This window comes from Schistocerca cancellata, chromosome 3, assembly GCF_023864275.1.
Source record: "Schistocerca cancellata isolate TAMUIC-IGC-003103 chromosome 3, iqSchCanc2.1, whole genome shotgun sequence".
In the NCBI taxonomy this organism is placed as follows: Eukaryota; Metazoa; Arthropoda; class Insecta; order Orthoptera; family Acrididae; genus Schistocerca; species Schistocerca cancellata.
In genome coordinates, this window is record NC_064628.1 from 554,059,242 (window position 1) to 554,085,090 (window position 25,849).

The 25,849-nt window shown below is 41.3% G+C and overlaps 1 protein-coding gene across 1 annotated transcript in view; it reads right to left on the minus strand.

The window, feature by feature from the left end:
• Positions 1–430: 430 nt before the first annotated feature.
• Positions 431–25,849, minus strand: part of LOC126176425 (uncharacterized) — a gene marked incomplete at its 3' end in the record, with an annotated part of 132,705 nt that continues 107,286 nt past the window's right edge. The window contains exon 5 of the mRNA XM_049923581.1: positions 431–658. Within this exon, the coding sequence (XP_049779538.1) occupies positions 431–658 (228 nt within the window). The remainder of the gene's footprint in view (positions 659–25,849) is intronic.

Here is a 25,849-nt window from a genome sequence, read left to right on the forward strand (position 1 = left end):
AAACTTGCGCTGGCGTCATTTCATTTCATTCAGTGTATGATCATATGAAACATACGATTAGACTTGTCGGTTTATAACGTACTGCAGAACGCCGGTAGTTGGGTAATGTTACGAACCGGTAACGCTACGTAAGGGAAAAGGGCACTAGAGCACATGAGCAGTCGATTGTCGGTTAAGGCACGGCGTCTGACGCTCAGACGGTGGCGTCCAGTTCCTCGTCGGAGGGCGGCTCCGCCAGCAGCGGGCTGCCGTCGGGCGGCGGCGCCGACGGTGTAGTGGGGGCGGAGCGCGACAGCCAGCGGCGGCCCGGCACGGCGCGCGGCGGCAGGAGGCGGCGCGGCCGCGACAGCTGGGGCGGCGGGGGCGGCACCGGCGGCGTCGGGGGCGGCGCGGGAGGCGGCGGGCCGCGCGCCTTGGCCAGCGGCTCCAGCGTGGGGCTGGTAGCGCGCGGCGGCGATCCCGGAGACCCGGACCCCGCCAGGCTGCTCACGTCGGAGGCGGTGGCGGAGGAGGAGGCGGAGGGGGCGCGCCGGTCCGCCTCTGGGCTGACCGTCACGGGAACGCCCGCCATATCCGCCGCCCCCGCGGGACCCGACGCCGACGTCAAGCCGTCCAGGCTGCCCGCAGAAGAGTAGGGCGGTGGCACTGCCGTATTCGCCTGTAACATCGCATACATTCCCTCAAACTAAACACCTTCACGCTCGATGATGAGCAGCTCTAGCAAAGAGTAACGTCACTGTTAAGAACGAGGATCATTCGACAATTAAAGAACTTTTTCCTGCTCCATGGATTGACAGCACTAGCGCAACAATGACGTGCCTTAACCTCACTGTTGCTCTTGTGCATTAGTTGTGTTGGTGCAGTGAATATGTATAATAAATTAACTGTAGATACTCTGCCACGAGACACCGTGGAGCACGCGGCCCTTACTCCAACATACTCAGGAAACATCATTCAATAACATCCGATATTTTCTCGTTGGAGATGATGAGTGCTTAGCGTACAGCATCAGTGGTAGTGATGCCAGCAACTTACCTGTTAGTAATGCTTTATGTGCAGCACTTTGGCTTACCGTAACTTGATTTTGAGGCTGTTCCCCCACACTCGTTTACATAATGTTGAGTTCGTTCGCAAATTCAGTATCAAAAAAAGTGATATACAAACTGTTAAAGTACAGTAACAAAGTTAACACGATTTACAAACATACGGTGCTCTCTTCTTTCCTCCCTTGTCTTAACTGACACTGTGACGGTGTGGAGGATATCTGGTCTCAGAATTAAAACATACGAGGGTTATTCCAAAAGTAAGGTCCGATTGATTGCCAAATTGAAACCACAGTGAACATCAGAAATGTTTTACTTGTAACAATTAGCTACACCTTTCAGCTACTTCTCTACGTAGTCGCCGTTTTGACTTAGACTTTTGTCATAGCGTTGTACCAACTTTTCAATAGCCTCATCATAGAAGGCAGCCGCCAGTGCTTTCCGCCAATTCTCCACGCTGGCCTACACCTCGTTGTCTGTGTCAAAATGTTGTCGTCAAAGACAGCGGTTCATGTGACCAGAGATGAAACTCAGGGGGAGACAATTGCGGACTGTATTGTGGGTAATCTAACATTTCCATTTGAAAACTATGCAGGAGCATCTTCATTGCCCCTGCAGAATGCGGCTGAGAATTGTCGTGAAGACGAAACAGCACGACAGTTATGTAATGTTGGCTGCATAGCTTCAGGCGAAATTTCTCACCAGGCCCTCGTACTTGGCGGCAGACACTATTTTCTAGACATCTTTACGCACTCACTGCGAGCTCAGAAATGAGAAGAGCGACGTGATGCTAACTGGGGTTATACTAGAGACACTACCCAACACATCTGTGCAAAGCTTTATCGAAGTTTCATAGTCGTTTCCATTTCGCGACCGATCGGACCTTACTTTTGGAATAACCCTCGTATAATGCCATATGGCGAGACACACTCGAATGAACCCTGTGACCAAGGTGTAATACTTGGAGGAACAATCAGAAGTGAGGATGGCAGTTACAGTATTAGAAGTGATGAATGTGAAAATGCACTAGAGCTGTGTGTTCGACAGAGGAGACAACGCTCTGTTGTCTAGCGAGATATTGACATCATTACCCAACATAATTACAGGTGCAGCCTACTCTAACGTCTGGAGTAACGTACACAAGAATGATCTCCACAAACATCTTTTTAAACACTATTCCAAGAAGAACATAAGCAATCTCGACCGCAAGTACTTTCTTTCTTTCTTTCTTTCTTTCTTTTTATTTTGAGTTTACTGGTTTCGGTCTGTTTTAGATCTCATACCATGACGGTAGGTGGTGGCAGTGAACGGAGCAGGCGTTACGACTCGTGGAGCCGTAAAGCCTGCTCCGTTCACCGCCACATGGTATGAGCCATGAAGATGGTCTAAAACAGACCGAAACCAGTAAACTCAAAAAAAAAAAAGAAGTTTCTTGCGATTGAGACTGTATATGCTCCTTTTGAAGTAATAACAGAGCTGCTGTTCCCCAAGACAAATGTTCTCAAAAATTATTTTTTTAAATAATCGTTTATCTTCTTGCTGACAAACAGTGTCAGAAATGGCGTGGCTGAATCGGCGAGAGTACAGTGAGGCCGCCGAGAAATACAGGGGAGCCAACTAGGCGTTCTTCCCACTGCGGAGATAGGATATGCGATTGACAGCAACACGGGACAGCTCCGCGCAGTGGTGCGCGCGGTCGCAGCATCGAGTATGGCGCGTTTCAGCTCGTGGCGGCCAAACGCCAAATGTACCGCGTATTTACTCGAGACCGGAAAGAGGTACGGCTTTCCATCCAGCGTTAAAAACAATTTCGGTGTTTTAGTAGAGAAACCATAAAATGCACCAAACGTAAAGTGGCCAGTGACTACTGCAAACTTTTCAAAATATGCAGGATGCTGTACTTTACTTTGAACCGTCGCAATAGCTGCGGGCAATAGCGAAAAGAAAGCCAGTTCACTATCAAGCTGAGATATGTGGCCATAAGATGCGGAAAAAAAAATTTTTTACTAGATAGTTGCCTCAAAATCGAATGAAGAAGACTGCATAGCAAAGAAGGCGCGTGAATCCCAAAACAGTGGTTTTTATTTCTTTTACGCGAGAAACTAATTATAGAAACGGGTGTAGGTTTGCTTCATCTACAAAAAATAATTTTTTTAGTTAAATCGAATGATCTGAAATTTCACTCCCCGCGTATAGTGCGATGCGAGTTGTGTGGAGCGAGCAGCACAGCACTTTGCGCCGGTCTATACGATAGGGATACGTGTCGGTGTCGTAAAGCTGCCGTCCCAGCTGAGTCGCTTCCACTGCAGTTCTATGCACTCCACCGATTCGGATTCCTTCTGCATCGTATCGCGTATCGTATCGCAAATCGCATCGTTCCAGTGTGAACCGCGCCTTACCCACACAGAAATAAATACATACACTCATGCTCAGAAAATAGAAAACCTTGAACGACTAGAGATAGGACGTTCATATTCACAGAACGTGTACGTTAGTATGTTCTGCAGAAATGATTAGCATTTGAACCTTGTCGGCCTGCGGATTCAAGGTCAACACTGACATCGCGGCGCAACACCACCTACCGATAAAATGTGCCTGCGGCTCTCGTTGTCCCTATGAACCGCAGGTAATGGATCAGTGCAACTAGAGCAGACGCAGAATGGCTCGCAGACGTATGCGAGAACCGCACTGTCAAGTCAGTGAGTTTGAGAGAGGACGCACTATTGGCATGAGAGAATGTGATGTGTCCATCCGGGAAATTACTGTTCGTGTGGGGCAGTGCAACGGGTGGTTCACGGAAGAACATCGACATCTCATCCGAATGGCATTGCAACACAGACCTGCGTCCTCCTCTGCTCTGGCACAACAGTGGAACACATCTTACACTATCAGGGGTGACAGTCCGTCGCCGTTTATTGTGGCATGACCTGCGCGTCGTCCACTTCTCCGACTACCTTTGACAAGTGCGTAGAAACATGGTCGACGGCAATGGTGTGCAGAAGCATCCCAGACGGCAACGGTGTATGAAACGACGTCACTGGGGATAGGAATGGCATCAGATAGTGTTTTCGGACGAATCCGGGTTCTGTTTCATTTAAAATGATCACCGCATTTGGGTTCGCCGCAGACAGGTGGGTCTGCTGAGCGGCATCACAGTGACTCCATTCGCACAAGACATACAGCGCCAACTCAAGGTCTTATGGTGTGGGATGCTGTTGGATACAACCAGAAATCACAGTTGGTGCGGGTCCAGGGCACTGTGACCAATGTGACCTACATCCTGCGACCCGTAGCCATATCCTTTCTGCACAACACTCCAGACGCCATTCTTCAGCAAGACAGTGCTCAACCACATGTTGCTGCACGAACACGTGCCTTTTTGGTGCCACACTTGTCGCCAATCGAAAATGTGTCGTATATTGTGGAACGATGGGTGCAGCGCTCTGGGCCGATGCCAACCACCACAGATGAACTTCGGAACCAGGTGAATGCAGCATGGTTAGCTATACCACAGGACGCCATTCGCACCTTATACGTGTTGATACCATCACGCATGCAACAAGTTAGCAGGGCCCATGGCGGAGCCTGAGCATGCTAGGCAACAGGACACATGCTCGACCGAGGTAACTGAACTGCTAATCATTTCTGCAGAACATGCTAATGTACATATCCTGTGAAAATGAACGTCCTTCTTCTAGTCGTTAAAGGTGTTCCGTTTTCTTCTGCACATGAGTATACAAAAAACATAGGTGTCCAATGGCGCTTGTAGCTCCTAGGTCAGAGTTTTAATCTTTCGCTGTGATTTATGCGTGGCCTTCAATGGCTAACTGGGTACACATTACACTACAATACCAATTCTTCCGAGAATCATCCTGTCATAGCAATTTGCTCTTAGCTTATACGACGTACGCCTAAGTGTTTCCGTATATGAACTACATCCATACTCCGCAAGCCACCTGACGGTGTGTGGCGGAGGGTACCTTGAGTACCTTTATCGATTCTCCCTTCTATTCCAGTCTCGTAATGTTCGTGGAAAGAAACATTGTCGGCATGCCTCTGTGTGGGCTCTAATCTCACTGATTTTATCGTCATGGTCTCTTCGCGAGATATACGTAGGACTCCTCGGTGAAGGTATGTTCTCGAAACTTCAACAAAAGCCCGTACCGAGCTACTGAGCGTCTCTCTTGCAGAGTCTTCCACTGGAGTTTATCTATCATCTCCGTAACGCTTCCGCGATTACTAAATGATCCTGTAACGAAGTGCGTTGCTCTCCGTTGGATCTTCTCTATCTCTTCTATCAATCCTATCTGGTACGGATCCCACGCCGGTGAGCAGTATTCAAGCTGTGGGCGAACAAGTGTACTGTAACCTACTTCCTTTGTTTTCGGACTGCATTTCCTTAGGATTCTTCCAATGAATCTCAGTCTGGCATCTGCCCTATCGACGATTAATTTTATATGGTCATTCCATTTTAAATCACTCCTAATCCCTACTTCCAGATAATTTATGGAATTAACTGCTTCCAGTTGGTGACCTGCATTAAACTGGGGTCTTCTTGCCGACCTTCATAACCGAGGCCACTAACGCACACCAGTCAAGTGGTGCTCGTCGCCGTAGTGAAATAAAATGATCGAATGGCGAGAAAAAATTTCACTCCAGTGTTTGGCTGGCAAGGGAGGAGCGGTGGCAGCGTAAAGTTACTGATCATCCATGCACCAATTTCTGGAGTAAATTACAAAACTCTCTGCAGTGTGTCATGGAGTGAGGATATATGTTGCGGTTGATCACCCATCGGTCGGAAGTGTTAAGCTCGGCAGTTCCCGTAGTGCGGTGGGGCTCGATTCAGAAGTAAGCCGGTTCAAATGCTGATGGTGAATGAAATTTTCACTGCCTGTATTTGGCCGGCAAGGGGAGGAGAGCTAATGGCCTAAAGTTTCTGATGGCCAGTCTTTCCGCCATTGTCCTGGATTACATTCCAAACCACAGTGTCTCATGAAATGAAGGCACGTGACACTGTCTACTGTATAGGGACGTTAAGTTCGACCCCGCCCTTGGTGCTTTTCGAGAGGAGTAAGCTACGTGCCGGTACCGGGTTTCACCCTTTCCCTTCTCTCATCATCTCCAACACTAACATGACGCAGCACATCACACGCACACATTACAGTCTCCCATACTTAAAAAACACACTTATGCACACAGCTCTAATACTTTGCGAGTTAAATGACCTGCGGACGTGAAGAATAACGAAAATCTTTCCAGTTAGGTGGTTGGACCTGCCTTTCGGGGTCTTCCAGCCATTCATGCCATACCATTTCACCTTTTTTTCTTTTCTTAACATATGCGTACATTTAAGACAGAACTCTCACACACCACCAGGAAATGGGTCATCGTGTGCAAAGGGAGGTACCGTTTTCGGGTTAGGTTCAAATGGTTCAAATGGCTCTGAGCACTGTGGGACTTAACTGCTGAGGTCATCAGTGCCCTAGAACTTAGAACTACTTAACTAACCTAAGGACATCACAGACATCCATGCCCGAGGCAGGATTCGAACCTGCGACCGCAGCGGTCGCGCGGCTCCAGACTGTAGCGCCTAGAACCACTCGGCCACCCCGGCCGGCCGGGATAGGTGAATGAACTTTAAGGATGGGCGATTGAATTGTTGTTGTTGTGGTCTTCAGTTCTGAGACTGGTTTGATGCAGCTCTCCATGCTACTCTATCCTGTGCAAGCCTCGTCATCTCCCAGTACCTACTGCAACCTACATGCTTCTGAATCTGCTTAGTGTATTCATCTCTTGGTCTCCCTCTACGATTTTTGCCCTCCACGCTGCCCTCCAATACGTAAGAGTCTATTAATTTGCCTTTCCGATTATTTAAGCAAATCAATTAATCCATCATTAGCTGTTTTCTAATAATCGATTATTTGATTAATTGTTTTTATAGTCTTAAACTTCCCCAAAAATTATATTTTTTACAAGAAAGTTTAGTTGTACAAAAAAAGATGGTCTCACACTTACATTTCTCTTTCCGTACCCAACTGTGAAATACATAATTACTATCTTTTTTATTTTCAGCGGAAATATGTGCCTATTTAACATTTATTATCGTGTAAAGTTTATTAGTATCCTTATTTTTAACACATGTACTGTACTGAACATGTTTACAAGCATCAAAATTTTTCAGTGAATTGACTAAGGAACACAGCAAACTATTGCGGTTTCCCTGTCTTAGAAAACAGACTTTCAGAAGGAGTAGAGGATGGCACTATTCCAGGCTGTTTATGAGCAACGCTGTGCAAAATAAAATGTACTACCTCATTGTCTTTCCATAACGGCAGAGGAGATTATTTTCCATTGAATACAGGCTGGTACAAACAGAACAGAACTTCACATACTAAATTCTGCCTAACTGCTATTGCTGTGGTGCAGCTCTGTTCCTGCTGCACTGATACTTGGGAATGATCCACAGACTGTCTTCTGTAGTAACCGGTAGTGGTACTTGTGATTCTTCGACTTGGCTACTTTCTGTGTCTGCTTCTTCCGAACAATGCCATTTAACATGTTAAAGGCAGTAGTAACTGCCAAGGGATTTTGGAAAACAGAAATGCTTGTAGGGAGGATCACGAATCGCGCACAGTGCCAACATTTTGGTCTTCTCAACGATCTGAAAGCGTTTGTGGTATTTTTGTTGCAGATGCTCTTTGAGGCACTTGCATTCTGGTACGGAGATACCTGTATCCATTAACTTTCTAGACAACAAATAATCACTTGTTATTACATTGCTTCCTGTTATGTATCCGTCACGTAATTATCGCCGCTGAGTTCTTCGGCTACTTGGTGTAAGAACAAACTCCACACAAAATGTTTCGCATTGTGCCGACATTACACGATGAGTAAGCCTAGTAGGGGACGGTCGGATTTCTTTCCCTAATAAAACTGCAGACAGCAAGTCAGCACCCAACACACTTAAAAACAAAAAAGGAAAAATTTAAATGGCGTGGTCAAGAAAGTAAAAAAGCGATCTTAATTTTCAATACAACTTTTATTTTTCTAGATCGCGAGTTTATAAAATTATATGACTGGTTTCAATTTTTCTAGCAATTACCTTCGGATGTAAAACAGACAGAAAAAATATTGTTCACACAAAGTTTTACCTATTTAAAATATGCACACTATAAAAATGAGCAGAAAATGACAAAATATCGCTACAGACTGTAAGACATGTTGTAAAATCAAGTACTGAGTCATTCAGACTACCGTATGTTTCGCGATGTTGTTGTTTAAAATTTTAAAAATTTAAAAAAGTACATCTGCTACAGGATCCCACTGTATGCACAACTACAACATAGAATTTATCTTATTAAAATAAAAGAGAACAATAAACAAATTAATTTTGGCAGGTCAACTTTCGGCAGAAGAGTTCAACAAACGAAAGTAATAAAATGTGGGAAGAGTATACGACGAGATAAAACTTGAATTCCAATGACCATGCTGCTAACTGATAATGGGTGGCGCTCCTTAGTACATTACGAAGTAATTTAACAAATGAAATGCAAGGCACAAAAACGAATGTTATGACATCAAAAAACAATCGCACATCAGTAAGCTACAAAATAAATTAATAAATCAAATGAAAAGTACACAAAGGCAGAAAAGGGGACGTTGCGCCACCGATGAGTTTATTGCAGCGAACAGAGGTCGTTTTCTGTGTCTTGATGTTGTCCCTAGTAGGTGATGTACCATGGACGAGTGAAGAAGGGCCCATGCGAAAGCTTTTTTGTACCTTGCATCTTACTTGTTAAGCTACTTACTAATTCCAGGGAAATAAAGGTTCCGTGCCCTCGGAGTCCTTCGCGGTGATGTGCCTGAATAAACTCTTCTCCGTTTACAAGCCGCTTCATTTTGAATGACACGGCTTGTAAATCGGAAAGAGTTTGTTCAAATAACGGTTATATTCAATTAACTAAGCGATTATGTAAAATTAATTAATGTGGAAGAATTATCAGTAAATCAATAATAAATTATTAGTTAATTACGATTATTCGATTAACTACAATTAATCGCCTATCTTAATAAACCTACGCCTCAGGGTCTCCCGGCCAACATTGTCATATTACTCTTTCTTTCTTTAGGAGGTCCCCTTAATCTGCCTGGATGAGCTGGTTCGCATGTAGGAGGGAGGCAGCTCTAAACCACTTCCATTTGGATCTGCCAAATGTCGCTCTGCGATGTTCATACCAATCTTTCGGCGAAGACTCACTTTACTTCGAGAGATTCATATAAAGCACTCCCATGGTATCTGTACTTGTACACTTGACAGACAGGTTTCTCAACAAAGGTTCCTTCCTGGAACTTGCGCTGATTGGTGACAGAACTGTTACCATTTACCCGGTTCCGGGTACAGAAGATTGAGGAAATGTTTAATTTAAAGTTTTCCTGTTCGAGTGTTGTATTGTGTGTTGAGACAAACATACGGTCTCTCCATTTTCGCCTAAGTGGATTGTGAGCAAAACGTTTGTCAGCCACTACCAGTTTGTCGGTTGTATAGAGGAACGATCGTTAATCCCGCACGTTGATACTATTCGAATCTCGCTTAACTCCCAGTCTCGTGAACTATAGCTCTGTGCGCTATGCTGTAGACCTTCAAAGAGCTGTTGTAAGTGATGGTTCAGACAGAATTTAATTCTACCAGTGGTGTTTTTCCGTTTGATATACAGATAATTACGCGTGGAAGAAGGGGACAGGGAAAAAGTCGCTGCGTTTACATAAGAGACCTGTTTCCTTGGAGCTCTGCTAAGTTGTACGACACAAAGTAGCTTAACACGCGTTGGCTTCTGTGTGTATCGGATTCGTACATAAGATCACTTCCTTGGAAGGCCATGTGCATAAAATTGATACACATATTCCGGGCCGTGTTTATAATTCGTACACAGAGATCCATTGAATTCAAATGGATATACAGTTACCATGGCCTCCTGGATAGGTTCCGAAATTCGTTGACGGAGAGTGTGACAGTTGACTCTGGTAGTCTGCCATGCAGTCAACTGTTTCCTTGCGTTTACAACCTCTGGTTACACTCGCGGTCACTCACGCGGCAACAATGCTACAATTAATGTGTGTTTGAAGTCATGTTTCGGTGAAGGTTGAGCTTGTTTTTAGTAAGTTTGTGACAATATCCGACACGAAGACAATTCCGGGTTGGCTAGATGAGAACAGCGAATTCAGTGACAGTGAGGGTAGTTTGTCTGGTGAAGTATTTGATAGTGATTCTGAATACTGTCCTGAGAGTTCCGATCGTGGTTCCGACGATTCTAATGCAAGTGACTGAGGAAAAGAAAAACAGCAACCGTTGAGGATTCATAAATATGCCTCCCTGATACCTTTCCTATGTTACTTGGCACGATGTAACTGGAAATATGAATGACTTTACCACAACTTGTAATGAGGGAATTGCTGCTAATATGAAGACAAAAACGACTGGAAGATGTGATGAACTGAATTTTAATTGATTGTTTATTTGATGACCCAGTTTTGAAATAATTTTCACCAGCAGGAATCGTTATGCCGAGCAACTAATTATTGACTGTACTGTCAGGAGGTTCGAGTCCTTCATCGAGCATGGGAATGTGTGTTGTTCTTAGCATAAGTTCGTTTAAGCAGTGTGTAAGTCTAAGGACCAATGACCTCAGGACCCTTAGGAATTCACACATATTTTGTATTGTCAGTGATAAATGTACAGTCAGTGACAGAATTCACGAGACCCCTCGCCTTGTCGTTATACTGAACCACACAGCTTTACTGTCTGTTAACGCAGCATAACATGCAAGGAGACAAAGGTGCTACCAACATAATTACTGCCTGGTGGTGGTTAGTGTTTAACGTCCCGTCGACAACGAGGTCATTAGAGACGGAGCGCAAGCTCGGGTTAGGGAAGGATTGGGAAGGAAATCGGCCGTGCCCTTTCAAAGGAACCATCCCGGCATTTGCCTGAAACGATTTAGGGAAATCACGGAAAACCTAAATCAGGATGGCCGGAGACGGGATTGAACCGTCGTCCTCCCGAATGCGAGTCCAGTGTGCTAACCACTGCGCCACCTCGCTCGGTTATAATTACTGCCTGGAAACGTGAAGTCGAAAAATACCATCCAACCATTGTGAGACTGTTTTAGAGCCGGCCGCTGTGGCCGAGCAGTTGCAGGTGCTTCAGTCCGGAACCGCGCTGCTGCTTCGGTCGCAGGTTCGACTCCTGCCTCGGGCATGGATGTGTGTGATGTCCTTAGGTTAGTTAGGTCTAAGTAGTTCTAAGTCTATGGGACTGATGACCTCATATGTTAAGTCCCATAGTGCTTAGAGCCATTTGAACTGTTTTAGATAATATGCGAGGCTATATTGCTGCTGATTTATTTATCTCTTCTGCTCATCTGCTGTGTTCAATAAACTAAGTGCAAAACCCTAATTACTATGCATTGTACTAATACAAATTACATAATTACAACTTATCATGTTAACGCTACCAAAAAGGCTCTTTTAATAAAACACAGTATCCAAAAGTGTCAAGAATTAGCCGCATAATACTCGCTTTCGGCTTCGAAACGTTAAATTACTGGCATTGTGTGAAATCCTGGTATTCTATAGAAATCCTAGGCAATGTAATGAATTCCCGATGGTTTTAGACGAACTATGAAATGTAAGTTTTTTGTGAAAATGTTACATACTTTTCTAGGCATTCTATACAATTCCTAGGCATTACACAGAACGATCCGTACCATTTACGAAAAGTGTTAAAAGGGCACGAGAGGAGAAGCATTTATGAATTAATACGCATTTTAAACTGAAAGATTCATTCGCTATATATTTCTGTTATTTAGATTAAACATTCTGAATTATTCTCACTTAAGCTAAGCACTTAGCTAATTTATGGTTTTGAGTCCAGTATGCTTTTTCTAAGTACTGAAGAATCCTTCGCTATTCACGCTGCAGTATCTTTGTCTTAGTCATCATTAGGACATGCAGGGAGTACTATTTGAGGCTGTTGTTGTGGTAAGGTGTTCGCCCCTCAAACGAAAGACTGGATTTTTACCTCTTCGGTTAAAGAGATGCTGGCAGGCTGACCGGCAATCAGTAAAGAAACCCTAAGAGTATATCTCCCACGTAAGTTTTGACGTTGCTTTGATTCTGTATCCTGTAGACATAAAGGTGAAAAACTTGCTGAATTGTATACTTGTTAAAGCCAGCTTTTTCTGCTTCTGTCAATTGTATTGACTTAATTGTGGCACCGAATGATTTGTTAACAAGATGTTGTTATGTATTTATCGCTACTGCTACATTTGCATACTTTTGTGGCAGTCCTGTAACGCTACTTCAGTAAGGCTGCAAACTGAACGTAGACACGAAACGTTCCGAAGCCGAAAGTTGGTATTATCCTGCTAATTCGTGACAATTTGCGATATTTTCTTTTATTAAAAGAGATTTTTTGCTAACATTTCTATGATTAGCTGTAATTCATTTGTATTAGTACAGTGCATAGTAAATAGCGTTTTTTCGTTAGTTTTTTGAACACAGCAGATAAACGTAAGAGATAAATCAGCAGCGATATAGCCTTCCACCTTATCTAAAACAGCCTCACAATGTTCGGATAGTTTTTTTTGACTTCAGATCTATAAACAATATGTTGCTAGCACCCCGTCTGCTTGCATGTCTTGCTGCGTTAACAGACAGTAATGCAGTGCAGTTCTAAATAACGACGAGGCAACGGGCCCCGCGAATTCTGTTACCAACTGTACAGAACACAGCAGTCTGCAACAATGGATGCACACAATAAATGAAGAAATGCTACGTGGTTCTGGATTCGTTTTGTGGGTTGGTCCGAAAACACAAGCTCCAAAACTGCTGATCAAAGAATTTTCCGTACAACAATGAACTAAATAAGTATTCATCATTTTGATTTGCAGCTCCTTGTGTTGGCCGTGTTTGCAGTTAAAATTGTTGGGAGTGAGGTTCGCCAGTTATGCAAAACATCGTTTTTCTCAGTGCCCAAACATGTTTCGGCACCACTACGCCATCATCAGTGGGTTTGCGTTTCTATTTTTTCTGTAATGTGAACATTTTTGTTAAATGTTTATAAGATTATGTACATCTTTAGTTCAAACAATAGATCGTTTCTTTTTGTAAATAACTTTGCATTTGGTGTGCATGAATTTTCTGGATCACTTGTGTGTTAATTACTACAGGTAGGTTGTCATCTGAAACCAAACGATGTTGATGAGAAAGTTTTTTTGCCGGGGGTTAACCTATCTTCTAGAATGTAATTTAGTTTGTCGCGATGTTTTCGGGACTGTATTCGTTTTGACTTACGTGGCAAGCACTTCCATTCTCCGCACCACGCTGAGGTGTTGTGATGCACACGTAACTATAACAAGCATTTTCCACAAATAACGTAGTAAAACACTTTTCATTTCACCAAAACACAGTGCGATTGTGGTTTGTCGTCTGTTTGAACTAAAGATGCACATAATTTTATAATCATTTAACAAAAATGTTCACATTACAGAATAAATAAAAAGGAAAACCCACTGATGATGGCACAGTGGTGCCGAAACATGTTTGGGTACCGTGAAAAAACGGTGTTTTGCATAACTGGCGGATCTCACATCGAACTAAATAACGCTTTGCCCTGCAACAGGTTTGAAGTTCTTTTGAGTATAGTAGGTTTTTGGGTCAATATTGACACAATCAAAGGCAAATCGTATATAGTTTTACTATTAGCTAATCTAATAAACTGTATATTTCACAAATTGTATTGCCCTGATGAGAAAGTGTACACTGATGAACTGTTTTACAGGGAAACGAAATAAACATGGTCTCAAGTTATTTTTCAAGCTGTGCGTTCAGCTGGCAAGTAAAAATGTATGCTGGAAAGGATATTGATCCCAAAGATCATGAGGTGTCTTCTCGTGTGGTGATGGAATTCATGGGTCCATTGTTGAATATCGGATGTACTCTGTACATTGTCAGTTACTACACAAGCGTCGCCTTAGCCTGTAAGCTGAACATACATTCAGCCCAACTCGTTCATATATTGAGACATAACAGAATGTACAACCCAACGATCATAGTAAAAGGATAGGTCAGTAAAGGGGAAATATCTATGCACAGTAACACAAATGTTGTTGTTGGAAAATGGGAGGACAAAAGAGACGTCTTGTTTCCGAGCTCGAAGGAAGTTCAAGAAATGGTAGCAATCACCTCAAAAAAGGAGCAACCAAATCACCATCCACGGGCTGGAAACTCCGTCATAGATGTGTCAGATCAAATGGCACCTCATGCTTAGATTTACGAAATGAGTGAATTGTTATCGCAAGACTGCATTGTAGCTCCGTACAAATATGCCAGTGGTCAGTGCTCAAGGTACTACAAGTAAGGAACTGATAAAAACATGTACGTAAGTGAATTTCTAGAGAAAGTTGCATTTGTATTGATAAAACTGGAAATCCGGAAGATGTAAGTCACCAGGATCATGAGGAACATCAAGTTCACGGAACAATGTCAAGCAAGAAACCGGCAGCAAGAGGAACAGGTGCACATCATGTTACCGAAGATACTCTCAAAAATTTGGTCGAGCTGAAGTTACGAAGAAATCAAAGCAAATCATCACAAACTGGAAGGGTTGTCCGAATAATAACTTCATGTATTTGGCATGTTTTTTCTTTATTCACACTTGTAAAGTAAAGCATATAACTTATTAATTAATTCAAATTCGTTGTCACATTTGCTGTGAATGTGTAAACTAGCCTGTTGAGGTATTAAATATAAAAAGGCCCTGGTCCGGTACATAACCCTGGGTAATTCAGATCCAACAGCAAATGTGTTAAACTGATGCTTTACATTACTGCTGTTCTAGTTTGTCTCGGTACTATAGAGACATAAATGGCTTCTATGTTGAGAATGTAATCTACTGTCTCCTACAACACAAAACTGTATTTCCGTTTTCCGTCGACTCTTTTATCACAATGACAATTATATAACATAGGCTGTACAGACGAGCATGTCCAGACATCCTTCAGTTCAGTGAAAATAGAGAAAGGAATCAGCTATCACAAAACATAGGTGCATCATTGACCACTATCTTTAAAGGAAAGGTTAAGAAAGATAGGACGCTATGTGTCCTTAACACATTGACAAAAAACTCGTTAAGTGCTTATGCAGCCAATACCAAACATCGAGTATTGTAGAGTAGAAAGCGGGCGCACTACGACCTAAGTTTAGAAATACTGTAGGTCACGTGCTAGATTAGTTTGTTCCACAGAAGATAGCGAAGAATGTAAAGGACCCACCAGAATTCAATTAAAATTTTAGTAAGTAATCATTATTTGGATATCGCGTGAGCTAGTAGGAACCTTGTATTTTGTGATTAAATAAATAAAATATGTAACAGTAAAAAGAAAAACGGAGAAGGAAGTAAGCGTTTTAACACATGTAAAACAACAGGAAGCAAGACGACAGTATGAGAAACTATGACAAGCCGTAGAGTGAGTGATCGATATAGAACTACAAGCACAAAAATAACTGATAGCATCATGTTAGACTGAGTGATAAACAAAAACTCACTACAGACAACACAGAAAGTGCTGAACCATCACAGGGTAAAGCAAAGTTAAACCTAAGTTGCGTAAAGCAGAATCACTCTATAGTTAACATTAGGAAATTACTGTCAAAGATGGGAGAACTACGTTGCAAATTCAAGCCAACAACGAATTCTTATTGAAAATGAAAAACTGGCTACGTCGTAAGTGTTCAGTAAATTCGAAAGCCAGACATTATCAGTTTACAGATTACCAATACTAAAAAGAAACGACGAATGTTGATCGTAAGAGAAATCAGTTAATGGATCAAAGTCGTCTGACACGATGCTTTTTGATCAAAATGGCCGCAAAACGAAGTGCTACACAGATGCAAAATGACATACATAGAAATAAGTTTTCTTTGTATAGCTTTCTAATGTTCGTACATTTGCTTAAATTTATAAAGTTGGATATCATTCCATTATATATTTGTTTAATTTGTACGGTTTATTATCAACGGATATTCATACAAAACAGTTGAAACATTACAAAAAAAAACAATAAGAACATAGACTTCTGTGGCACCAGCGTCCACTTCAATGAAAATTCTTTTTTGTGTCCACGTCAGAAATGTAATAAAACCACCGACGCTTCGGCTGTCATACAGCTAAAGCAGGCGATAGGCTCACGCTGTCTTGGTTGTCAGGATGCCTGAGGAGCTGCTCCAGATCGCTCCGGAAACACCACGTTGGAGGCAACAGGAAGCTCTTGACGGGTCTCAGACGCCCCTGGCTAGCGCTCAAGCAGCTCCCCAGTACGATGGAAAATTCCACTAATTTTGCCGATGACAGCTGATAAAAATTAGCATATTACAGTCCTTGAAATATGCGTTTAATATCTCTCTCCACTGATCACGTCATTGCGTTTATTTAACACACAGGACGCCCGGACGCCCATCTGTCCTTAACTGGAGGGACAGGAACCGTAAAATACATGTAAACTACAAGCGGTCTCTCTAATGAAGGTGGCAAGCTCAAACCACGTTCACCTTACCACGAACTCACATGTAGCTCCAGCAGCCAGAACCGGTATTAGAAAGTTTATTTTACCTGTATAGCTAAACTAAATCTGTGATCCGGCATAAGAATTCAGTATCCAACACTTCGTTTACCTATATAGCTAAAACAAAGTCCACAGTGCACAAAACCAAACCTCGCCCATGAAAATAATATCACAAACCTAACGTCGCCATTAAAAGTAAAACAACCTTCATGTTACCTAACAATCACAGTCCAACATAATTACCAATCACTAACAAAAGCCAAAAATTCATAAAAAGATTCGTTAACACCGATTTCGGCAAACAAGAAATACACAATTATGGACATAAACACATGTACCGCACTCCTACAACAAAAATATCAAACGATAAAAACATATTAGGCTGGTGCATAAGTTCATACGTTTTTCTTTTTCTGCATGTTGGTATTGTGGTTGCTATGAGTCTACTTATCGATTGTCATTTCTAATTTTTTAGTTCACTGTTGCTATCTGAGTCCACATATTGTCATTTCATCATTTGGAGATAGTGAGTGGAGCTGTGGACGCTAGAAAGTGGAGTACCAAACATTCCGCAGAGATTCTTCTGTTCGAGTTCAATACATGGGTGATGCAGCAGAGGCAGCCAGAAACATTTGCGCCGTGTATGGGGATAACGTCAATGAAGAAGCTCGGCATGAAAATGATTTTCTCGTTTTAAGGAGGATTGTTTTGACCTTAGTGACTGTCCCAATTCAAGAAGTTTAAATTTTTATACAGTATATCGGTATCGGACCTTCAGGCACTGTAGCACAACAAACCGAGAAAAGGACGTCTCTAGGAAAGATCTATAACGTGCTGTAGCAATGAAACTATGTATTTGTGCAGTAAGAAAGTATAAGTATGGAATTCACCAAATACGGCCCGATAGCTCTGGAAGCACCCGTGGTCTATGGGCAGCGTCTTTGGTCAGTAATCAAAACGTCCTGCATCCCGTGTTCGAACTCCGTCGCCGCTTAAACTCTGAATAAAAATCAACATTGGCGGCCGAATATTTCCGGCATAAGTAGTCACCCTCATTCTGCAAACGGCCTTCACAAAGAAGGCGGAGAACTGGACAGAGATTCAGGGCGCTCTTTTGTCCCTAGGGTCAGAAAATGTCCCTGATGGCGGAAGAACCAGCAACGGTATGAGGATGCAGAAGGCAATGGAAACCACTGCATTAGAGACACATAATGTGTATCCCCTGGCATGTGGCCTGTAATTTAAATCCTGTCGTGATGATCTATCCATTAGCAAAAGATTCGAGAATAGTCCCCCATTCAGATCTCCAGGAGGGGAGGTGACCACGAGAAAAAAGATTGAGTACCCAACGAAAGGATAAAGTTCTAACAACGTTCTACGAGTCGGGGCGTGGAATGTCAGAAGATTGAACGTGATGTGGAACCTAGAAAATCTAAAAAGGAAAATTCAATGACTCAATCTAGATACAGTAGGGGTCAGTGAAGTGAAATAGAAAGAAGACAAGGGCTACCGTTAAGATGACTGTACGGTAACATCAACAGCAGCAGAAAATGGTATAACGGGAGTAGGATTGTTTATAATAGGAAAGTAGGACAGTTTTGCTGTCAACTGTTCAATGATAGGATTGTTCTTATCAGAAACGACAGCAAACCAACACCGACTACGATAGTTCAGGTATACATGCCGACGTCGCAAACTGAAGATGAAGAAATTGAGAAAGTATACGAGGATACTGAAAGGGTAATTAGTACGTAAAGGGAGATGAAAATCTAATAGTCGTTGTGGACTGGAATGTAGTTATTGGCAAAGGAGTAGAAGAAAAGGTTAAGGGAGATATGGGCTCTGGACAAGGAAAGAGAGAGGAGAAAGACTAATTGTTCTGTAATAAACTTCAGCTAGTAATAGTAAATACTCTGTTCAAGAGTCACAAGAGAAGAAAGTATATTTGGAAACGGCCGGGTGATACGGGAAGATTTCACTTAAATTACTTCATAGTCAGATAGAGATTCCGAAATCAGATTCTGGATTATATGGAGCAGATAAAGAAACATCACAATGCAGTTGTGATGATGCGTAGGCTGAATTTTTTTTTTTTTTCTCCCATCTGTCTTCTGACTGGTTTGATGAGGCCCGCCACGAATTGAATTTCTCTCCTATGCTAACTTCTTCATCTTAGAGTAGCACTTGCAACCTACGTCCTCAATTATTTGGTGGATGTATTCTGATATTTGTCTTCCTTACTGTTTCTACCCTCTACAGCTTCTCCTAATACCATGGAAGTCATCCCTGATGTCTTAACAGATGGCCCATTATCCTGTCCCTTCTCTTTGTTAGTGTTTTCCACACATTCCTTTCCTCTTCGATTTTACACCGAAACTTCCTTATTTTGTACCCTATCAGTCCACCTAATTTTCAACATTCGTCTGTAGCACCACATCTCAAATGCTTCAAATCTCTCCTGTTCCGGTTTTCCCACAGTCCATGTTTCACTACCATACAATGCTGTACTCCAGACGTAAATTCTCAGAAACTTCTTCCTCAAATTAAGGCCGATATTTGATATTAGTAGACTCCTCTTGGTCAGGAATGCCTTTTTTGCCATAACTAGTCTGCTTTTGATATCCTCCTTGCTCCATCCGTCATCAGTTATTTTACTGCCTAGGTAGCAGAATTTCTTAACTTCATCTACTTCGTGGCCATCAATCCTCACGTTAACTTTCTCGTTGTTCTCATTTCTACTACTCATTACTTTCGACTTTCTTCGATTTACTCTCAATCCATACTGTGTACTCATTAGACTGTTCATTCCGTTCAGCAGATCATGTAATTCTTTTTCACTTTCACTCAGGATAGTAATGTCATCAGCGAATCGTATCATTGATATCCTTTCACCTTGAATTTTAATTCCACTCCTGAACTTTTCTTTCATTTCCATCATTGCTTCCTCAATCTGTGAGAAAAGCTACATGCGTGTCTTACACTCTTTTTAATACGAGCACTTCGTTCTTAGTCGTCCACTCTTATTATTTCCTCTTGGCTGTTGTACATATTGTGTATAACCCGTCTGTCCCTATAGCTTACCCCTACTTTTTCCAGAATTTCTAACATCTTGCACCATTTTACATTGTCGTACGCTTTTTCCAGGTTGACAAATCCTATGAACGTGTTTTGATTTTTCTTTCGTCCTGCTTCCATTATTAACCGCAACGTCAGAATTGCCTCTCTCGTGCCTTTACTATTCCTAAAGCCAAACTGATCGTCATCTAGTGCATCGTCAATTTTCTTTTCCATTCTTCTGTATATTATTCTTGTAAGCAACTTGGATGCATGAGCTGTTAAGCTGATTGTGCGACAATTCTCGCACTTGTCAGCTCTCGCCGTCTTCGGATTTGTGTGGATGATACTTTTCCGAAAGTCAGATGGTATGTCGCCAGACTCATACATTCTACACACCAATCTGAATAGCCGTTTTGTTGCCACTTTCCCCAATCATTTCAGAAATTCTTATGGAATGTCATCTATCCCTTTTGCCTTATTTGACCGTAAGTCCTCCAAAGCTCTTTTAAATTCTGATTATAATACTGGATCCACTACCTCTTCTGAATCCACTCCTCTTTCTTCTTCTATCACATCAGACAAATCTTACCCCTAATAGAGGCTTTCAATGTATTCTTTCCATCTATCCGCTCTCTCCTCTGCATTTAACACTGGAATTCCCGTTGCACTCTTAATGTTACCATCCTTGCTTTTAATGTCTCCGACGGTTGTTTTGACTTTCCTGTACGCTGAGTCTGTCCTTCCGACAATAATTTATTTTTCGATGTCTTCACATTTTTCATGCAGCCATTTCGTCTCAGCTTCCATGCACTTCTTATTTATTTCATTCCTCAGCGACTTCTATTTCTGTATTCCTGAGTTTCCTGGAACATGTTTGTACTTCCTCCTTCATCAATCAACTGAAGCATTTCTTCTGTTACCCATGGTTTCTTTGCAGTTACCTTCTACTGATACCTTGATCCCTTCAGAGTCAATTTCACAAATCTCCCCAGGTGTTTTTGTCCATTGTATGAAATAATTACTCACTCTCCAACCGACCAACAGTCATGTTGACTGTGCTTACAAGAGTAAATTACATCATAATCTAAAGCACTCTTTTTACAGATAATTCCTTCTGCATTTATTTCACTCGAATGACAGTGTGATATTCCTCGAATTTCAGGAAAATTTTTCCATGGTTTCTCTTGTTCAATGTTCTGTTTAGCTGTCTCCTGATCCACACAGAGTACAGTAGTATTTTTGCAAACTCCAGATGCCTCTTTTTAGAAGTCCATGTCAGACTGGGCAATTGTTGCTACCTCTCTTTGTGCCATGCTCTTCTGGCATACAAGACACTTTGTATTGTCCGCAGCTCGTGGTCGTGCGGTAGCGTTCTCGCTTCCCACGCCCAGGTTCCCGGGTTTGATTCCCGGCGGGGTCAGGGATTTTCTCTGCCTCGTGATGACTGGGTGTTGTGTGACGTCTTTAGGTTATTTAGGTTTAAGTAGTTCTAAGTTCTAGGGGACTGATGACCATAGATGTTAAGTCCCATAGTGCTCAGAGCCATTTTTGGAACACTTTGTATTGCTGTTAACTGCATCCACAACACTTTTTCCATGTGAAGTGGCAAAATATTTCCAAGCTAAATTCTTGGAATGCTTTGCAAACAAAAAATCAAGAAGTGTAACCATGAATCAAGTTTTAAATCCTGAGAATGGGCCATCAATCCAAATTACCATTATTCAGAATCAGATCCGAGTTCATTCTGACAAACTGTATAACACAGCGTATTCATAAAGACAAATATTGTGTTTTGTCCTTCTATGTAGTACCTGAGCATATCAGATAAGTTTTACATTTTCTCTTGTAGAATGTAGCTGCAGGAAATAAAATAACACTTCTTATAGACTACAGTGCACTCTGAATCTCATTTTTATACTTGCAGGAGTATGACATAGCAAAACCTACCTGAAAGACTACCTTTCAACTTCATATTCTATTATCCCTTTTGGAGTGTTCATGCTGTATGTGTTTAATGCTCATATGATGCAGCATTTTAGAGAATTGTTCTAATTCAAACCTTTCTCCTGAACACCCTTCCTTACAGAGGAGCTGATACCTCCCAATACAATCTTTTCTCCATTCTTTCCAACCTATTGCTTTTTCAGGTTCACTAGAAGCCACAGGTTTACTCCTGGAACTACACGTGGAACATTTGTTTTGTCAATAATTAGAATTGGAAGTAAAATCACACAAATGGGATTTCCGAAAGTCATCAATATAGTGGTGTTGCAGAGTCTTCAACTCCAGAATGAAATTCTCATGATCTTTACACTTGAATTGGTCAGGATAAGTAGACTTCAAAACTAGAACATTCTGTGGTCCCAAGGAGCAAATCTCTGAAAAGCCTACATATAAATCTGGACTACACTCTTCCTCAAAGATCTGGAAGGCCTCTTATAAAAACGTTGTCAGATAAAACTTCTGCAAGATTTGTTTCTTTCCATTCACCCAAACAAACATACTATCCTTCATCCCTGGACGTGTGTATGCAATATCAGAGTAAAAGAAGAACTCAGCAACTTGGGAATAATCTTTATTGTGGTTAGCACATTTTCTTGTGCATTTCATTTGCAAGGGCCAGGCCAGATTTCTTTGCCAGTCCTTCAACTACAGCTAACTTTTTCCAAGGGCATGTGGGAAGAGCCTAGAGCCAAATGTCTGAGGACATCTGTATAGTGATACAGTTGGCATTGGGATGGCCTGAAGAATAGCATTCTTCTTTTTCACCCTTTGAAGGCACTTTTGGTCACACTCCTCCTTTTGAAGCTCCTGGAGTTCCAGTTCTGTAATACATTCTTTTTTGTATGTTTTAAATGTCATTTATCCTTCTATTTTCTTCTTTCTGAAACTGTGGGTTTTCTTCTTTGCAGGGACTTTTTATTTTTCTCATCTTGGGTGCAATTGTGGAAATCTGTTTTTTTTTATCTGCCATTTATGTCAAAACATAAACCAAATCAGTCCTACAAACATCTTAAAATTAAATTATTTGCCTGTGGCTGAAGCTAAATATGGATAGAAAGGAGTAAATTCATACTCTTACAGCTTATTTAAGTAAAATTAGCATCCGTTACATATTTCCATGTGCATATGATGTTATGTGTGGAACAAAAGTAAAATTAAGATATATATACGACTACAGTGAACATATAATTGAACTACTGCTGTCACTCTTACAGCTTATTTAAGTAAAATTAGCATCCGTTACATATGTTCATGTGCATATGATGTTACGTGTGGAATAAAAGTAAAATTAAGATATATGTATATGACTACAGTGAACATATAATTGAACTACTGCTGTCATAAGTGGGTACTTCCACTCATATCTAAGGAAAGAGGACAATTGTCATTTCAAAATTTTTTCACGGATGCAATTTGAATCATAACCTTATTTTTGTCAGATACAGGACAACTCTGCATAACTGAACTCAAACTTATATGTTCATAAGCTATAAATATGTTAATAAAATATTTATGATGAGTATATTAATACTCACTATTTACAGAAACTAGAACCACTTCAGTGTATCACTTCCAAGGTAAGCAGTTATACCACTTGAAGATATACTGATTCAGCAAACACAAATCAACTGATGGTTAGCCATTTTAACCTAATATTGCTACCTGATAAAATTCAAATTTCCTTACATACCATGTATGGCACTGCTCTTGATATATTTAATTATCTTTAAGGGCATTTTGCAGCACTCAAAAGTATAATACTCATTTGGTTACAGCTATTCATAGTATCACCCAACGTATTCTTATTCTGTATTCTGGTTGGCTGAGGAAAACATGTGTCCTCTGCCCAGATTCTATAACAAAAGCACATTGTTCAGTGCAATCTTGATTTCAGTTTCCAAAGCTACCATCCCATAGTTGGTGGATTTCATCTTTATACTTGCTTACTGCACAAATTCTGCTGTATTCCACATATGTTGGTTTTGCAGCTGTTGTGTTGGTTCTGTTGGTCATCCTTGGCTGCAGGTTCATTTTCCAGGTTTTTTTTTTAATTAATTAGATTCACTATCACATTGCACTGCAATGTTAATGATTTTGTTCACAAACTGGACTTGTTTTTAAGCAAAGAATGCCAATGGAAACATGATGTAATTCTATGTTTGGCTTTAACATTGACTTTCTCACCTAAAATAGAAATAAAGAGACACTGTTAAAGCTTGTAAAATATTATAATTTGCCTGGGCTAGTAAATGAGCCCACCATAACAACATCTACACCCAAGACATCCTTAGACTTAGCTCAACCACTGTAATTTCCAAGGCTACAGCATATTGCAGACCTATCCTATGGATGTCCTGTTTTGCTTGGTTTGTTGTTTTACAGTGCCTGAAAGTCCAAGTGCCCTCTGCCACACACCATTGGGTGGCTTGCGTAGTATAAATGTACATGTAGATACATAAAAATTTTACCTTCAGGGTGTGATGAAGATCATTTAAGTACATTAAGCCACAATGACCCACATCAGTGTACTTGAGAACTAGCATATGTGTTGAACTGTGTTAACTATAGCATTGTGCAACATTTGCAGTAGTGGGGAAGGTTCAAAAATTGGGTGTATGTGTACCACATGCTCTAAGCCAAATCACAAAAATCAACAAGTGGTCATATAGACATCTCTGCTTGCTCATCATCAATTGGCTCATGAACAACACTGACCAATCCTGTCCTCTATCATTACTAGTGATAAGAAATGATGTCTTTATGCTTACACAGGAAAAGAAAGGAATTTTTGAGCCCAAAAAAGCAGCAACTACCCTTACAAAGACCTGTGCATATCCACAAAAGATAATTTTATGCATATGGTGGAACAGCAATGGTGTGGTGTACTATGAACTGCTTCCCTGAGGTGTAACCATCACTGCTGAGACGTTTTGCAGATGCAGTCCAAGAACAATGACCAGGAAGAGCTCGTGGCATGTTGCTACTCCATGATAAAGCCCAACCCCATTTTGCTTGATTGACAAAGAATGCTGTATAGGAGTTGATTCGAGAAGTCGTTCCACACCCTACCTATTGATCTTGCACCATCAACTTTTCACTATTTCTGCTCTCCGTTGAACAACCTTCCAGGAATTTTCTTTCCAGATGAAAATACTCTCCAAAAATGTCCCAACAAGTTCTTCGCTTCAAAACCACATGATTTCTACAGTTTCAGAATTGAAAAGTTACCCCAGTATGGCAGACGGTTGTCAGTAGTAAATGAGAAGGTATTATTGATGCCTACCAAGTCTCAGTATCTGATGTTTTTATTAAACTTAATTGGAAAATTCTATAAACTTATGCACCAACCTAACACCCTCCTGTCATAGTCACCTGACACTGATATAAAATAGTTTACCAACAACAAAATATATCTTGTCGCACATATTGATTCCTGGTCCAAGATGCAGCAACCTTGGTCAACCTCATATGTTCTCCACAAGCATAAAATTTCACATACTCACCAGTTAAACTGAATGCCTGTAGGTATTTAATCACAGTCAACACATGAGTCCCCATCACAGCATGCACTGCCTAATTGTGAACTTAATTGTCGTATCCATAACCAACAAAAGATGAAACATGAAATTGAATTTCCAACTGTAAACAATATGCCACACTAATAATTACAAATCTGCTATTGCTCATAACTGCCAACATCAAAATAACTCACTAACAAATTGCCAAAAACTCTTTGAATATTATTCTCACAAACAGCACTCAAGAAGGCCAGTGGAACACTAACAGCACCCAACGAACACTTTAGAACCATAAAAGAAAAACACAGTAGAGAATGCTGCCATGTATTTCAATACGCCCTCTGCAAAAACATCTATTTCAGATATTCCATACCACCATTATGTCACTCAACACAACATAATTAACACAGTTACATTATGGGTCATTGCAGATGGGTAATACTGCAAACTTCAGTTGACCCATTAAGATTGCTTGGAATACCACCTAAAATATCAGCAGTTTTATTACATAATGATACATTCACACACCAAGAAGACTTTTATTGAAATCTAAGGAACCTGTTCCCTCTTTTCAGTAGTCAGACTCTAGGCAGCTGAGTGCACATTT